The sequence below is a fragment of the Neoarius graeffei genome, chromosome 24 (genome assembly GCF_027579695.1).
Source record: "Neoarius graeffei isolate fNeoGra1 chromosome 24, fNeoGra1.pri, whole genome shotgun sequence".
Taxonomy (NCBI): Eukaryota; Metazoa; Chordata; class Actinopteri; order Siluriformes; family Ariidae; genus Neoarius; species Neoarius graeffei.
This window is the reverse complement of record NC_083592.1, coordinates 3,986,006-4,004,605: the sequence shown is the minus strand read 5'-3', so window position 1 is coordinate 4,004,605 and position 18,600 is coordinate 3,986,006. Positions and strand designations below refer to the sequence as shown.

Genomic DNA, 18,600 nt, shown 5'->3' with positions numbered 1-18,600 from the left:
TGAGCCCGTCCCTGTACAAACTGAGTCAGGTGTGTTTACAAGTTGTGCTTGTTTGCAGGGAGATGGACCTTCTGTTTCTCTGACACACACACACACACACACACACACACACACACACACACACTGCCTTACACATGTATGTAAGCAATTACAGCACATATTCATGCGCTCACATCACTCCTCCACACGTATGTGCTTTTGTTTTCCTGTGACATTTCATTGTTTATGAATAAGGTTCAGTATTAACATTATATTAAACTGTTATCCGCAGCCTCATTTTGTACATTGGTGAGAAAGAAGAGGACCCTTTTGAAGGTTGCCAGATAAAGCACGATTAAAATCCTTCCAGTACGTTATGTTGTCCCAGCCTTCTGCTTAGAAGTGTTGAGTTTACAGCTCACAATCAGCTTAATATGGTTTACTCTCTGGCATTTGTTCTGCAAAAAATGCTTTGCCGGTGTACACATAAAATGTACAAGTGAGAAGCAAATAGTTGAATATTTGTATTGAACAGCTAAATCCAATTTGACCAACAAAAGTCTGAGTCGGGGACGGCCCGAGTGCAGAGGCACATGATTTAGGGCTGAAAGCAACATTCATTTGGGTGCTACAATCAGTGGAGTGGAGTGCAGCCATCTTGTGCTTGTTCTACAATTGTTTTACTAATGCAGGTGCGTAATCGAAGCCATGTTTACTGATCATTTTTAGCACGTACAGTTGTGTTCAAAATAATAGCAGTGTGTTTAAAAACGTGAGTAAAGCTCAAAATCCTTATAATAGTTTTTATTTCCATGCATTGGGAACACTGCACATTATATTCTACATCAAAACATGAAGAAAAATGTATGAATATTTTAATTACTTTACAGAAAATGAAGAAAAATGAACATTGGGCTGTTCAAAAAAATAGCAGTGTCTGCATTTTTCATTACAAACTCCAAATATTTACTGTATAAACTGAAAAAATCTTAAGAATTTAGTATTCCTGTGAATCACTAAACTAATATTTAGTTGTATAACCACGGTTTCTGAGAACTTCTGGCACCTGTGAACAGGTATTCCAGCCCAGGATGATTTGACAACATTCCACAATTCCTCTGCATTTCTTGGTTTTGCCTCAGAAACAGCATTTTTGATGTCACCCCACAAGTTTTCTATCGGATTAAGGTCCGGGGATTGGGCTGGCCACTCCATAACTTTCATTTTGTTGGTCTTGAACCCTGATGCTGCTCGCTTACTGGTGTGTTTGGGGTCGTTGTCTTGTTGAAACACCCATTTCAAGGGCATTTCCTCTTCAGCATAAGGCAACATGACCTCTTCAAGTATTTTGATATATGCAAACTGATCCATGATCCCTGGTATGCGATAAATGGGCCCAACACCACAGTAAGAGAAACATCCCCATATCATGATGCTTGCACCACCATGCTTCACTGTCTTCAGAGTGTACTGTGGCTTGAATTCAGTGTTTGGGGGTCGTCTGAAAAACTGTCTGCGGCTCTTGGACCCAAAAAGAACAATTTTACTTTCATCAGTCCACAAAATGTTTTTCCATTTCTCTTTAGGCCAGTCGATGTGTTCTTTGGCAAATTGTATCCTCTTCAGCACGTCTTTTTTTTAACAGTGGAACTTTGTGGGAGCTTCTTGCCGATAGATTAGCTTCACACAGGCATCTTCTAATTGTCACAGTACTCACAGGTAACTTCAGACCGTCTTTGATCACCCTGGAGCTGATCATTGGCTGAGTCTTTGCCATTCTGGCTATTCTTTGATCCATTCGAATGGTAGTCTTCTGTTTTCTTCCACGTCTCTCTGGCTTTGCTGTCCATTTTAAAGCACTGGAGATCATTTTAGCTGAGCAGCCCATCATTTTCTGCACTTCTTTACAGTATACGTTTTACCTCTCCAATCAAAGGTTTTAATCAAAGCATGCTGTTCTTCTGAGCAATGTCTGGAACGACCCATGTTTCTCAGGTTTTCAGAGAGAAATGGATGTACAACATGTGCTGGCTTCATCCTTAAATTAGGGCCACCTGACTGACATCTGTTTTTTCACAGAATGAATGATCTCACTAATTAAACTCCACACTGCTATTATTTTGAACACGTCCCTTTCACTTAATTATTCGATTACACAGACTCAGGAGCATGCATATCATGAATGTTGGGTCTGTTGGTTTTCTATGACTCTACTACACCTACTGGTAAATTATTTGCCATGTAGTAATATAATTTCCACCAAAAACAGTGATTGATCTGGTTAGTCGTGTTGGACTGCTATTATTTTGAACACAAGTGTATTTGTTCATTCTGCTCTGGTAATTAAGTCACTACAAATGATTACAAGAATTCTGTTAAGGAACAAAACAGAATTTCTTCATCTTGTACGCAGGAGGACTGCCGCAGTGATGCCTCTTAACACATCCTCAAGATCCTGGTTGTCCACGGTGCTGATGGAGAGGATCCAGTGGATGTATCCATCCTTCTTGAAGGCAGGGAGATGTTACAATGATGCAGCAGCACTGCTAAAGCTTGCACACTGCTTATGGGACTGATTTATACCCTCAACCTTACAGACCCCCCAGCACTGCACTGCGCTACACTTTTGAGGGGTTTCAGAAATATTTCCTTGAGCTGGATGGGATTAAGCTGTCCCCCAAAGTGCAAGCGTTAAAGCTGAAATTGCTGTCTTAAATACTATCACCATGGCAACTACTGTACAGTCTCACCTGCTTTAACAGTTGAGTGCCTCCCAACATTTTGTTTTGTCTTTTTTTTGGGGGGGGCTGCTTCCCCCAACGTTCAGTGGCCTAAGGTTTAAGGTTAAAAGCTGACAAACAGTTTAACTGCATTATATTTTAATGGTTTGGTTTGTGATACAAGTAACTTATCAAAATAAACAATATTTACATAATTACAGGAAGTAAAAACTTTGTATGAATTCAAATTTTTAAACAAAAAAAGTAACTTACTTTTCACACAACAGTAAAATAATAGAAACATGTAACATTTACTTAATATTTTGATGACAGTGATTTTCCTATATGAAAACATTTACTTAATATCTTTACCCATGTTAAGGTGAGTAGTAAGAACATTTTACTTGATATTACAGCATTAAAATTTACTTTAACCCTGGAGAACCCAAGCACCCTTTTCTTCTTTGGAAAATTATGAACTATGCATTAAATGACAAATTTGACCCCGTGGGTTCTTCAGGGTTAAAAAATCCTTGTAACAATTTGCACTCACATTTAAGTAAATTCTACAAGACATTTTTTTCAGTGTACTGAAACAAACAGTAGAGGATCTGAGACATATAAAAGAATACTTTGAGATAAATGATAGTTAACCCTTCAATTTAGGGAGCAAAAGTGGTCATAAGAGGAAAAAAAATCATACAAATATCATAGTCAATATAAAATTGCTAAGAATCTTTCTTCTAATTGCAAATAAAGGAATAACAGCCTCCTGGCTGAAGCCACAATCAGACCCATTGCAACAAGGTAGGCAGACTTGGCAACTGCCTAGGGCCCCAGCCCTCGAAGGGCCCCCACTGCCGAATGAATGGTTATGTATTCAATAGCAATGACAACTTTTTGAGCGTGGCAGCACAGCGCCTAATGACACTTGTTGAAATACCCTAGTTCCAAGGGGGGCCCCCTAATGCACAACAGCGCCTCCCTACATGCTTTGGCCGAAAAGTGCAATGACAGTCTGTTGTCAACCCCTCAATTAGTCTGGCTAACGCGACTTCAAAGCTCTGCGAGCATTTGGTCTGGCAAAGATATTAAGCCCAACCATTTCCCAAAGTGCGTGGTTGACCCGCCTCCCTGAAATTCCTCAGTTTGCTACTGGTCGAAGCCAGAAAAGGCTGTGACGAAGCTTAAACCAATCACATCACTCTTTCCTCTGACGTATGTGACGCGACGGGGCTAACTGGTAGATTAAACTCTTACCAAAGCCGGTCGGGAGCAAGGCGAAAACGTCCTTCCTTTCAATAAATACCTCCAGGGCTGCTCTTTGCTCCGTTTTCAATGAGAACTTGCTCCATGTTCGTAATGTTTCTAGTGAATGAAGCGCTTCCGGCATAGATTCTGTAAACAATCTATGGCTTCCGGTCGCAGTTCTACTATGTCAGTGCCTTGAACACGCCTCTACCCAGGGCCATTGGAGATGCTCAAAGTTGATTGGCTCCCGATTTTTCGGGAGCTTGGAAGAGCTGTAGATAGCTTGCCTTGCCAGACTAAGCTCGCAACAGGCCCTCGTGTTGCGTCACACTTAGGATGGGTGGGCCCAGGCTACCCCTCAATACCCATCTCCGTCCAGTCAAGTGGTTGCAGAGCTCCATGGCAAAAAAAACAAAACAAAATCAAATATGAAGCAAAATTACCCCTCAGGGAGCCAGAAGAGAAAGAAGAAAAGGGAAGAGGAAGACAGAAAAAAACAAGACACTGGTAAGTGAAAATGTACACACACTAATACCAAGCGGGTCGACAAGCAAATTTGGTAGCTAGCTTACGTTAATGGTAGTTATCTTGTAGACTGTGTTTATAACAGTGATGTAAACGTTGTCATGCACAACAGGCTTACAAACTTGCAAGGACTGGCTAAAAATTCTAATATGTGCCACACAAATAGGTGAAAGACTGTCAACTTCTCCCAGATTAACGTATTGTGTTTATCAAAATGTCATAGTCAGAGTTAGTTTCAGCGAGCTGCATGGCTGTCATCAGAAGTAGCTAGTGTGTCGTGAGCATGAATGGAGTAGGACAGGGGATGGCTCACAAGAAAGCTCTTTTTTACATAAATAGGCTACGTTTGTGACCTTGGTTGGATATTAATGCAGTAATTTAGCTAAGAAACCCGAACTTTCTGCAAGGAAGCCCTGCTGCGATCAGCACAGCTAATGGCTACGACATGGCAAGTTTGCTTCGCTTGTGTCTCTGTATTGTTTTTGCTTCCATGATTCTAGTTGTGTATTCTTAAATTTTTATGTGTTTTTCTATACCTTTTGCACTTTTCTGTGTGTGCTGGTTCTTATTAAGATTCTTATTCATGTTTGTAATCATTTAATCACCATTTGAAGTTATTTCTACTTGTGTATATACTGTAAATATTTAGTGTTGTGTTATTTGCACATTTTATATTACTTTGTCTTATTTTCATATTTGATTTATATATATATATATATATATATATATATATATATATATATATATATATGTGTGTGTGTGTGTGTGTGTGTGTGTGTGTGTGTGTGTGTGTGTGTATTTTGTCTATTCTTGTGTTTAATTGGGTTTGATAATTATTTATAATAATGTAAAGAGTTAATTTATTAAGTAAAAATCGTAAGAATGATTACAATATGTGTGATGTTTATTTATTAAGTCTTCAGTGGGTAGGCGGCCATAAGGCCTTTCGTCGAGGGGGGGATAATTATGGGGATCCCCCTTTGCCTAGGGCCCCCAAATAGCTTGAAACGGGCCTGGCCACAATAACACAATGGAGGGACCGAATTCAACATCTGTACAATATGGAATACACGACTGCAGTATTACAACTGAAAACAGGTATTTCTAAACAACTGGATCCCCACTGCATTACATTTTCATTTGATATGATGCGAGGACGTTCCCTCTTTTTTCATCCATGGACGATTAACCCCATTAAGACTTGTACCCGTAGCACTTAAATTTATGCTGAAAATGATTGGTTGTGATATACTGCATGACTGCACTTGTTAAAATAAAGGAAATTAAAAAAAGTGATAAAATGTACAGAGGACAGAAGCTTATATACATTCCTCAAACACAGCGACACACCGAGAAGGAGGGGAAAAAAACCCTATCTACTAATTCCATTTTACAGCAATAACAGATTCACAATAAAAAGCTGTCCATCGAAACACGGAGAAAATCCCACACCAGATTACCCACTGGAGTAACATGTGTGTGTGTTCCTCATCTCTATCTCCTCCTCTCTCCTAGAAAAAAAAAAACACAGACAGAAAGAGGATCAGCTCTGATCTGAGATTTAATGTGAGCTCAGGCTTTTCTGCTGGATTTTCACTCCACACACACATTTTTATTCCATATTACACTGTAAACATCATCATGTCTTACTCTCTCACTCCAGCAGGAAGACACACAGCCACAGTTTAAGAGTTGTTGGAGGAAGAATCTCCTTCAGAGGCTGTAAAACATTCAAATCCGTCACAAAGTGAACTAAACACTGCTAATAAATAATGTAGTGGTTTTAAACATCATTTATGGATCATAAAGGTTCACTTACAGGGTCTGGGGGGAACAGGTTTGAATCCTGAAACACAGATGATGGACAGACAGTTATTATAAAATCTCAGTGCTGTGTTTGGCTTCATGAGATAATGAGTTCATATCAGTTTATTGTCTCGTCTAATTTATTAATGAAGATTAAAAATATGCAAAATATTCATCAAATCCTCTCAGAATGAGAAAGTGTAAATCTGTTCTCTGAAAACTTCACATCTGCCTCCTTCCTCCTCTCACCAGAGTTCCTCTTCTTCCAGAAGACAACAGCAGCGACAACAGCGACGAGAGCGACGACGGCCACGACGACACCAATGATGACTCCAATCTGCCCTCCATCTGATCCTCCACCTGATAAATGAACACAGAGTCTTTATTCTCTGCTGCAGCAGTAAATCAGCTTTCACTCTGTAAATCTGGAGTTTTATTCGGACCTTTCGGTACTTCTAGGACCATCTTCTCCTCCCCCAAGCTGCTGTGCTGAACCACGCAGGTGTATTTGTGTTTCTGCAGCTCCTCAGCTGGGACTTTCAGAATGCTCCTCTTCTGGAAGCTTCCATCCTGGTTGGGTAACGTCTCTGTGAGCTCCACGTCCTCAATCAGGTCCTCTCCGTCCTTCTGCCAGGTGATCATCACTGCTTTGGGGAAGAAACCTGTAGCGTGACACACCACCTCTGGAGAAGGAGAGTGTTTGTGGAACACTGACGCCTCGGGACGAACTGCAGAGACACACAGACACATATTACAGCATTCTTCTTTTTTCCTTCATTTATAAACGCCTCATGTGACCCTGATGAGGAAAAGTTTGTATCCCCGGTGAGGACGTTTTCAGTGTCGTCCTTAACACCAGTCTGTGTGTTTTAGTGAAGATGGAAACAATAGAACGGTTTCTGCAGGAAAGGAGGAAAGTTTTCAGCACAAATGTTTACTTTCTTCATATTTTAGGAAAAATGTCCCCCTTTTTTTTTTTTGCTTTAATGTTTTTCGTGACTTCCTTAATAAATATAACGAGCTCTAATCGTTAGTAAAGTTGTGTGGTGTCTCTGTGAGTCAAACACACACCGATAGAGTTTATTTCACTTTAATGAACTCAAAACGTTCCTCATTTACTGAGAGAGACGTCGAAGTGCCGCATCGTTCAGTCAGAAAAATCGACACACACTCATGGGACATGGAGGGAAGGGGGCGGAGCTTCCAGAGCCTCACACCTGTCAATCATTCCCGATTCGTATCTGGATTCTCTCAGGTTTCATTTGTGTTGAAGGGGAAAAGGGGTTTTGTGTGTGTGAGAGAGAAAACTCACAGCAGCGTACTCTGATCTTACAGTGGGGAGCGAGGACAGAAAATGTGTAAAAGTCTGTAAAGAACACGAGAAAAACTCGTTTTACACAAAACTATTGAGACAGAAGTGGAACAGGATTTTCCCTCACAGTCAAATTAAATGTTACTCGTCATGTGATCAACGTTTTTGTCGACAAAGACGTGAAAGACGGTTTAGTGTTGGACAGAAAAATATATTTATATTTAAACACACAATCTGTAAATGTGGAGTTTTGTAAAGAATAAAGTCATTTTTCATGGAGATTTAAACACGAAAATCACAGAAGAGAGTGTGTGTGTGTGTGTGTGTGTGTTATGGTAACAGATCACACACTTTACCTTTCCTCTCCAGAGTCTCTCTGCCGTAAGACACGTACTTCTTTAACCACTCGATACACTCTTTCTCCAGGTAGCTCTTCCAGTGATGAGCCTCAGCTGCTGTAGAGTCCAAGTTGTTCTTGGTGAACAGAGCTTGAGGTGTCGGAGCGATCCAGGTTTTAGTTTTCAGATCCAGACTGACGAAATCTTCTCCATCATAACCGCACTGGAAGTATCCTCTAGTGGTGCCGTCATCATCCAGCTCACAGCCGTACATCACCTGTAGTGTGTGAACTCCTGCACACACACACAGGTGAGTGATGAGGTTGATCTGAGCTCTGTCTCCTTCTACACTCTCTATTCCAATAGCACACTCCACTTTACTCTTCATCTCTCTCTCTCTCTCTCTCTCTCACACACACCTCATTTACATTTCTCTACTCACTCTGATTTTCTCTTGTATTAACAACACAAGATTTACTCGTTTATCTTCACAGGACTGATGTCAGTATCAAGTCATACACGGTCACTGTGTGTATGAGGTTAGTGTAAATGTTATCTAGTTTAGCTCACTTACTATCAAATACGGTTAATTTTATTTTTACACCCAGTGGGGTGTGTGTGAGAGAGAGAGAGAGAGAGAGAGAGAGAGAGTGTGTGTTTACCTGCAGTCTGATTAAAGCGCTGCATTGCGATAGGCAGATTGGCTTTGAACCACTCCTGATTACCCTGCCCACTCAGTGTCTCACTGTCCCAGTAATCTTCTCCCTCATTCTTCTGTATCCACTCCGTCTTTGGGATCTTCTTCCTGATGTTACTGTCGTAGTACACAAACTGTTCTCCATCCACCTGACCAACATCAGTGAATTCTGGGAAATTTATTCCTGTAGTTCCAGTGTGGAAGTACTGCAGAGAGTGTGTGACTGTAATAGTGTAAACACACACACACACACACACACACACACACACACACAGAGGTGTTTTATACAAACAGTGAAAACAGTAAACACAGGCAGCAGCAGCTCGAATCTGCAGAATAAAATCCAGGCTGAATCTCAGAGATTTAATCCACAGAGTCCCCAGTAAACCTGGACAATATTCATTCACCGTCTCTCAGTATTTACTCACCTTTATACTCCACAACAACAACAACAACATCAGCTCACTGCTTCTCTTTATTTATTCATTCATTATAGTGCTTGTATTAAATATTATATATTGTAGTATTTTTATAAAAGATAAATTCATTTTTTGAATAAGAACAAATAAAAAGTCTCCTGTGTGGAACCTCAGCACACTGAATGCGAACAGAGAGATTAACCCTTTAATAAACACATTTAATCTGTATTTATTCCTTCTGTTGATTTTGTGGACAGTTTGCCCTCCGCCATCCTACTGTGAGGACTAAACTCCGCCCCCCTCCCTCCTACTGTTTAACACAGCTGATTAAGGGGGGGACCAACAGCAACAGGAAACAGAACTTCACTAAACACTCACAGGATAAAATGAGACGGAAATGACAGTAAAAGTGATGATATTAAAATGAGCTCATGGTTATACAAGTCAGGACTGAGAAGATTAATATTTAAATGAGGAGTGACATCACACACGCATACCACAAGATAATAATAATAATAATAATAATAATAATAATAATAATAATAATAAAGTGTATTTTTTTTCCCCAGAGTAATATATTAGTTTATATTTGTTTGATGTATTATTTATGTGCAAGTTATTTCTGAAGTTATGGGGAAACTTCGGAAAGGCAGTGAGGTGAGGAAACGACTCTCCAAACATTTTACCGAATTGGATGGCTTGATTGGTGAATTATGCCACCAAAAAAAGAACTTTACAGTCGAGGAAGGCGAGGACATTAAAAAGTCACTCGACTTTCTGGCGGAAGAGGTTTCTGTTATTAAACAGCAACAGAAAACCATCATGGAGCTGGTGACGGAAGTGAAGTCGCTCAGGCTGCAGAACGCCGAGAAGGACCAGCGTCTCACCCACCTGGAAAGTAGAGTTGCTGAATTAGAACAGTACGCCAGGATGAACGACGTCATCGTCACTGGGATTCAGATTAAACCCCGGTCATGTGCAAAAGCAGTGACAAGGGAGGGGGAATCTGATGAACTGGGCAGCAACTCCGTGGAGCAACAAGTGTCGGCATTCCTACCAGAGGTGTGACCAGAATGGCATGTGTGGGTGGGCAGTTAGCTCATCTGGGGGGGCAGAAAACAATACCTGAAAAATCGGTGGAAAACCACTACTACAATTACTAGGCCTAATAGTCCAATAATAATAATAATAATAATAATAATAATAATAATAATTCAATTCGGTAATCAAAATATGGTCACACTAGCATAAATCATGACTGTCAATTTTGTTAACAGTGTGGATTTTTTTATGAAGTTTTTTGTTTTGTTGTTTGTTTTTTTTGTAAAGAAAAAAAACTAAACTAACTTTTTTTGAAAAGCCTGGCTATGCTGAATGGAAATTTAAATGTTGACATTGAAAATGTTGGGATGCACCATCTACTGGTCTTCATGAATAGCTGACCTTTGACCTGGACCATTATCTACAGTACAAGTCTGCGGTTACACTTAGCAAATTCTGAAACAAATTCATTCATGTCTAGATTTTCTGTGATTTCCTTCTCTTGTGCCAGAATGACTAAATTTTTCTTCCTTGAATGCAGCATTGTTCTGTGTAGTGAAGTGAGGATGCGGTTCAAGGTGGAGAAAGAGCTTTCGCTTGCAGCTGAAGACACGCCAATGACAAGTGCTGTGACATATATTGAATGCAATATGGGGAAGGCCTCTTTGTACTGCTGAATGCATTTGCATGCTTCAGAGAGGTTAGCATCAGTTGACAATTTATTGAGCAACATTGCTTTTGCCACAGAAATTTCATTTTGCAAGCTTATGCTGTTAAGCTCTGTGCCTGCAAGCACCTGAAGTGGTTTCAGGAGAGAGGGCTCAAGAAAGGACTTTGATTTTGGCAGGAGAAATAATGTGGACCTCATCAGTTCAACATTTCTCTGAGAGAATCTTGTCTCCATCTCTACAATAGCTCTGTCAAGAATGTTTAACATGGCCCTTTTAAAAGTTTGATTAGGAGCTATTTGGTCATCAGAATGCCCAAGTGTTGACAAGACAACGCTATCACAAAACTTTGTGTTTTCTTTTAGGTGGGGGCGAATTGGTAGGCCTACTTTCACCCTGAGAGAAATGCTCCTGCCAGAATGAGTCATTCCTCATCTCCTTCAGAGTAGCCAGTGAAGCTGTCACCACCTCCCCAGCAGGGCACATATCCACTGCTTGGGCCTGCAGAATGGCATTAGCTGGTTTCAGTGCACCAAGGACCTGAAGGAGGAACTTTCCTGTGTTAAAGAAACACTGTCATTTTAATTGGGTCGAAAGACCCAATGCTTCTGTGCTGATGTCAAAAGGAGCAGTGTCATCCTCTGCTACATCTGAGAGAAGCCCTCTGATTGTGTCCTCATTGGTGACAATGGACTTCGTGACCTCATAATGACTGGTCCACCGTATTTCCAGTAGTCGTTTCAGTGTAGGTGTGTTCTATGTGTGTGCAACATACGCTACGTTCACACTGCAAGGCTTAATGCTCAATTCCGATTTTTTTGTGAAATCCGATTTTTTTGTGAGGTCCTTCACATTAACAAATATATGCGACTTGTATGTGATCCTCAGTATGAATGAAAAGCGACCTAAAAGTGTTCCGCATGCGCATTGCAGGATACGACGACGTCACACGCAGTGAGCATGGCCAGTGTTTACGGAAGTAAAACCGCCCGGTTGCGGTATGACCCATCCAATCTAGCTTGAATAGCTGTATCCCCCCAAATGGAAATCAGCTCCCTAACCTCTGCGTCCTTCCATTGAGAAGATTCAGAACCTTCACAGCCCGAAGCGTCCCTCGCATTGATGTCATGCCGCATGTTGTTGTAACTTTTTTTGAGAGACCCGCCGCCTACTTCAGCGCAGAATAGTGACGTTTGTGGCTTGTTGATGACGTGTAAGTTGGATGAATGTGACCTGGCGGTTCAGACTGAAGTCGCATATGAAAAGATCGGATAGGAATCGGAATTAGGACCACATATCCAAACGGCCTGGGTCGGATTTGAAAAAATCGGATCTGTGTCGTTCATATTGTCAATAAAAGATCGGATACAGGTCACATATGGGCGAAAAGATCGGATTTGAGTCACTTCAGCCTGCAGTGTGAACGTAGCCATAATGTCTGTGACAAAATGTGTTTAAAGAATTTGACCAGTCAAAGAACTTCTTTGCCAGGGGTTCTGCTTCCATTGCGTGAACCACTGCCAAATGGAGCTGGTGGTTGTAACAGCGCACGTATGGAATGTACTTCCCCACTTTGTTTTGCAACAAAGCTTGGACACCACCCCTTCCCCCAGACATGACAGACGCACCATCATAGCACTGACACACTAAATTGTCTGGTCTGTAACCCAGGTCAGTCAAATGTGAAAGAATGTGGTCGGAAATGTACTCAGCATCAAGCTGATGTAGTTCAATTAATCCAATTAGGTGTTCCTTGGGGACAGAGTTTTGGACAAATCTAATTACTACAGACAAATTCTCTATGTTACAGCGATCTCTGGTACCATCACTTTTAATGCAAAGTCCAGGAGAGTCTGCTTTCTCGTATCTGGCTTGGATATTGTTTAGCACCATTTTGGTGAGGGTTTCAATTATTTCATTTTGTATTACGTTTGACGTGTATTTTGCATTGTCTGGGATATGTTTTACAATTTCTGCCAATTTCTCATCTTTTTTGACTGTATATTCAAAAAAGTTCAGGAAAAGTCCCTCCTCCCCACCCTCGTGATTGTGACCACGCAGAGCCAGTTCATTGACAGCCAGGAACTGAACGGCCTCCCCAATGCTCTTCACATAGTACCTGTTTTTTTCTATCTGCGTTTGACCCAGCAGGTGAGCTATGCTTTCACCCGTCTCTGCCCGACGCTGGTGTTCCTGCCACGCAGACATTGATCTGACGTGCGGGAGACTCGACGCATGTTTTTGGAAGCCGGCGTCTTTTTCAAGGCCTTTTTTCCAATTTGTGAAGCCACGTTTGGTAAATATATCCTCGCGGTCCGAATGTGAAATGTTAAATTTGTGGCAGGCAAAGCAAAAGCTGGCATCACGGATAACGGAATACTCGAGCCACGGTCAAGAATGATACCAGCTTGCACTAAAGCACCGAAGGGTTTGTCCAAATGGGCGCTTGGGGTAATTAGTTAAAATAGGCTGGGACGGGCTATCCATATTTAAGTCGGAAGGGACGTGCACATCAGAGGTTTGGGAGGACTGCGTACTTTGTGAAATGCAGGGGTTTTGAGTTCCTGAAGCGGCCACAGAACTGCAGGATGGCGCAGACCTATTCAGATCCTGTGAAGGGCTTTGCTCCGCGTTGGCAGCAGCGGTGCTGGGCTCAACAGCGGAGTCAGAAGCTTGCGCAGCGACAGGGGCGGACAAGGTCTGCTTTTTAATGAGCCACCTATGCATGTCTTTTGGTGTTACGTACTAGTTAATGAAATGTTTTAATAACGTCTGTGTGGGTTATGCTTAGTGGCTGGCTGCCTGCCTAGGCTGGCAATTCAACTAGCTAGCACAGTCTCCTAGTCTTAATAATAGCAGGCTAGCACAGGCAGACTGCTGTAACTAGCTGACTTATCTACACAAATCAACAAGTAAATGAAACGAACAAGCTCAACTCAACAAAAACTACTACCACTACTTTGTGAAAAGATGACAGAGAAGAACGAAATAGGAACTGTATGGGCGCAAAGTAAACTCCCGCACAGCGTTGTGCTTGCTAGTTGAATGGAGGACTGACACGCCCCCTATTCAAACGAACCAACTGGAAAGCAGTTTTGACGATTGTTCTGCCCCTTAAGGTTACGGAGGGGGGAAACACGATAACAAAAAATAATTAAAGCTATAAACTTTGCAGATATATGCTGTTTTTAAATCAACACCAGCATTTATTCTACCAATACAAGACACAAACAGAGATAATAAATCGTGGCCTTTTTTCTGGCCAGTTTTCTTTGGATAGACAGGGCATTTCTCAGGGGGGCAGTGCCCACCCCAGCCCCCCCGTGGCCACGCCCCAGATTCCTACACTCAAAGGGAATCGATATTGATTGCAGCAACGTCGAGGCCTGCCACATTCTACCCAGGAGAGACCAGGAGAACACCGCCATCATCATGAGATTCATCAGCCAGAAACAAAGCTACACTGCTGAAACAAGGAAGGAAACTGAAAGGTACAAATGTCTACATCAACGAGCACCTGACAAAACGCAATGCTGACATCGCCAGAAAAGCACGACATCTGAAGAAAGAAAATAAAATTCAATCTACATGCATCACCAACTGCAAAGTATTCATTAAGCTGAACGGGACACCGGAGGAGGCGAGAGTTCTGGTCATACGAAATATCGAGGACTTGGACAAATACCAGTGATGCTATCGGGACTGCATGGTAATCAATACCGACGTGACACTACACCAAACCCAGCCATGACACACACTGAAATAACTCCTTCATCCATTACTCGGAACACTACTCGGCTAACGCAAATGCTTGTTGATTATGAAAACCTGGAACTGAAACCACATTAATTCACTGACCATAAACTATTGGACATAGATAATGACATAGACCCGGACAATAACTTTTTCTCACCCATTAATGACAATTGCCACCATTACACAGAGGAACAGCCCAATCAGTCCACTCAGGCTGTGGGGAAATTATCAATAATACACTTCAAACACATCAAGAAATACTGAAGTCAGTTTACTCATCCATTCAACATAATTGCCATATCGGAGACCTGGATTGACCTGGAGAAAGGAGTGGATTTTGAACTGGCTGGATATGAATTTAATTCTATAAACAGGAAAAATAAAGGTGGAGGAGGACTGGCGGTGTATGTGGACTGTAATTTGAATTATAAGTTAATAGATGGCATGACAACAGTGATTGATAACTTATTAGAATGTTTAACAATCGAAATTAATATTGAAAAAGTAGAAATGTATTAATTAGCTGTATATATACACAGCGCCAGAAACTAGTATAGAGGCGTTTAAGGACTGGGTAGAAAAGACATTTACAGTAGATAATAAAAAAGTTCTCTTCATTTGTGGGGATACTAATATTGATCTGTTGAACCCTAATAAGCACAGTATGACTGAGGAATTTATTAATACCATGTACAGTATGAGTCTCCACCCAAAAATTACCAGACCCACCAGAATTACTGACCATAGTGTTACCTTAATAAATATATTTACCAATGATATAGATAATAACAAGTGGAATATTAATCAATGATATCAGTGATCATCTACCAGTTTTTATAATTTATGACTGTAATTGTAATGGCACTCTGTTAGCTCTTCCTTGTTTACTGTACCACTTCTGGAGTCAGTCAAAAAAAACACTCTTTTTCCACGCGAGCGACGAGACATGACAACTTCCCTTGGCTTTCTAAAATCTCATATCATCTGTAGCCACTTTATCCTGTTCTACAGAGTCGCAGGCAAGCTGGAGCCTATCCCAGCTGACTACGGGTGAAAGGCGGGGTACACCCTGGACAAGTCGCCAGGTCATCACAGGGCTGACACATAGACACAGACAACCATTCACACTCACATTCACACCTACGCTCAATTTAGAGTCACCAGTTAACCTAACCTGCATGTCTTTGGACTGTGGGGGAAACCGGAGCACCCGGAGGAAACCCACGCGGACACGGGGAGAACATGCAAACTCCGCACAGAAAGGCCCTCGCCAGCCACGGGGCTCAAACCCGGACCTTCTTGCTGTGAGGTGACAGCGCTAACCACTACACCACCGTGCTGCCCTCTTTCTAAAATGTTTACTTAAAAACAACAAGGTAAATCACAAGGTCTGGCGCACGGTCAAAAGACTGTGTTGCTTCCACCATGTTCTGACTCGAAACTTAAGGTATACACAGTCAGTTACCATAGTTACCACTATAATGACGTCACATTTTAAGATTTAGAACATGGAACTCTTTTCTATGTTCTTTTTTCTATGTTCTAAAACTTTTTTCTACGTTCCTTTTTTGTTACTAATTATGTATTTTAAACTAACATACTCTAAGCCTGTATGAATAAAAATGAAATTATCATCATTCATTTTTAACTGTTTTTAACTTAAATTATTATTGCTTAACTGGCCCTTACATTAATCATAAGAGAAATGTGACAGACCATAAACTTAAGTATAGAAGAGTTAGGACTGAGGAGGCCATGTTTGCATTAAATAAGGATTTATTAATACAAGACTGGGAATCAGTTTATACAGAGAATAGCATTGATAGAGCATATGGTAACTTCTCATCTCATCTCATTATCTGTAGCCGCTTTATCCTGTTCTACAGGGTCGCAGGCAAGCTGGAGCCTATCCCAGCTGACTACGGGCGAAAGGCGGGGTTCACCCTGGACAAGTCGCCAGGTCATCACAGGGCTGCATATGGTAACTTAAGTATATTCAAATTATTATATGATAAAAATTGCCCACTGAAGCAATATAGTACAAAACTATAATGACCAACCTTGGATTGCTAAGGGATTGCAAAATGCCTGTAAGAAGAAAAACACTTTATATAGAGAATTTATTAAATTAAGAACCAAAGAGGCAGAAAATAAATATAAAAAATATAAAAACAAGTTAACAAGTATCATAAGGAGATGTAGGAAGGATTATTGTGGTAAATTAATATATAATAGCAAAAATAATATTAAAGGAATATGGAATATATTAAATAGTATTATTAAAGATAGCTCTGGACAAATACATTACCCTAAATACTTTAATGATAAAGGTATCGAAAATTATAACATGGATGTAGTTGCTAATAGTTTTAATAAATTTTTTTGTTAATGTTGGACCAAGATTAGCTCAAAATATCTCTGATCCGGTAACAAATGATGATTGTATAGATAATATTATACAGAGGAATTCTTGTTCTATGTTTCTTACACCAGTAGATGAGGAAATTATTGATATAGTTAATAAATGTAGTAATAAAATATCCACAGATTGTAATGATATTGATATGAAACTAGTGAAAACTATTATTGGGGGGATTTCTAAACCATTAACATACAGCTGTAACTTGTCATTTCAAACCGGTACATTTCCAAGCAATATGAAAATAGCAAAAGTAATTCCATTGTATAAATCTGGGGACAAACACAACTTCACAAATTACAGACCTGTTTCTTTACTTCCTCAATTCTCCAAAATTCTTGAAAAACTATTCAATAACAGATTAGATAAATTAATTGAAAAATATAAACTATTCAGTGATGGTCAATATGGATTTAGAGCAAATAGATCAACAGAGACGGCACTAATGGAATCAGTTGAAGAAATCAGTAACTCTATAGATGATAAAAAATATGTCGCTGGGATATTTATTGATCTTCAAAAAGCTTTTGATATTATCACTGGCCCGTAGCCAGGGGGGATCGGAGGGTTCGTTCGATCCCCCCCCCCCGGACACACACGCCCCTCAAGATTACTCAAGATTTATTCATTTGTTCATGTCCGATGAATATACATTGATTCACATTTAAATTTACAATATCAAATCCAGACTAATCAAAAAAGAAAAGTAGACTAAGTGAGGACGAGTTAGAAAAACGGGTTCATTTCTCCTATGTTTATGTTTACACGTTTTGTTCAGACTGCTTTACACCCCAATCCAGTGGGTGGCGGTAATGCCCCCATTAGATCCCTTTCACTGACGTCACCCGAAACCGGAAGTAAACAAACCCTGCGCCATATTGGAAGACCAACAAACTCGTGATTAGGGGGAAATAACGGCAGCGCGCGGTATGTGAACCCACGAGGCACTTGATTCATCATAAACCTACAATGGTAAACTTTTGTGCTGTGTTAGGGTGTTCAAGGAGCTTTGTGCCAGGAGACAAAGAGAGTGTTTAGCTGCTTTATGCAGAGCGGATCTGAATACTTCAAGTCTATTTTGTTACTGGTAAGTCACTAGGCTAGAGTGTTGTAGAACATTTTTTTAAATGTTTACTGAATAAAAACATCCTTAATTTTATCAAATATACTCTACTCTATATTTCATTTCTTTCTTTTGTTTTAATTTTCCTCCCTCCATCCCTCTTTGGATTTTAAATATAGTTTTCCCCCATGTCCAAATAATTCAAATATATATAAATAAAAACAGATAAGTAGTAAATTAAAAATAAATTATGAAATAAAAAAAATCCACTCTCCCTTGCCCCGAGTCTTATCATATGGGTCAAACCCATCAATCACAGCCAGTTTCTCCACATACCGTGCCCTTTCTGCAGCTGGTAATGTACTCACATAACCAGAATTATCAGCCATCGTGTCACTTTACTCTCACTCGTACTTTGTTTTATATTGTGAGTATGTATGTATGCATGTACTTGGTCTTCCAATATGGCGCTCTAGCACAATCTCGCGGTACGGTGACGTCACGCAGTAGCCCTCTATAAAAGAAGATAAAGACAGAAAACGCAAGAAATCTGCTGCTACTTTGTCCCAAAATATTGGCGCCATGTTCCAAAAAAGGGCCAAAATG

General features: G+C 40.5%; 1 protein-coding gene across 6 annotated transcripts in view; it reads right to left on the bottom strand.

The window, feature by feature from the left end:
• Nucleotides 1–18,600, bottom strand: part of LOC132872764 (class I histocompatibility antigen, F10 alpha chain-like) — a 318,444-nt gene that overhangs the window by 99,261 nt on the left and 200,583 nt on the right. For 4 of the 6 annotated variants that reach the window (XM_060907821.1, XM_060907828.1, XM_060907827.1 and 1 more), the window contains 7 exons: nucleotides 8,594–8,851; nucleotides 7,950–8,225; nucleotides 6,725–7,009; nucleotides 6,531–6,641; nucleotides 6,295–6,321; nucleotides 6,126–6,195; nucleotides 2,842–5,986 (listed from right to left, as the gene is read on the bottom strand). In XM_060907821.1, coding sequence (XP_060763804.1) covers nucleotides 6,161–6,195; nucleotides 6,295–6,321; nucleotides 6,531–6,641; nucleotides 6,725–7,009; nucleotides 7,950–8,225; nucleotides 8,594–8,851 — 992 coding nt within the window. In that variant the 3' untranslated portion in view covers nucleotides 2,842–5,986; nucleotides 6,126–6,160. Of the gene's footprint in view, nucleotides 1–2,841; nucleotides 5,987–6,125; nucleotides 6,196–6,294; nucleotides 6,322–6,530; nucleotides 6,642–6,724; nucleotides 7,010–7,949; nucleotides 8,226–8,593; nucleotides 8,852–18,600 lie in introns of those variants that run through there. The other 2 variants (XM_060907825.1, XM_060907820.1) reach the window with 2 other exon arrangements.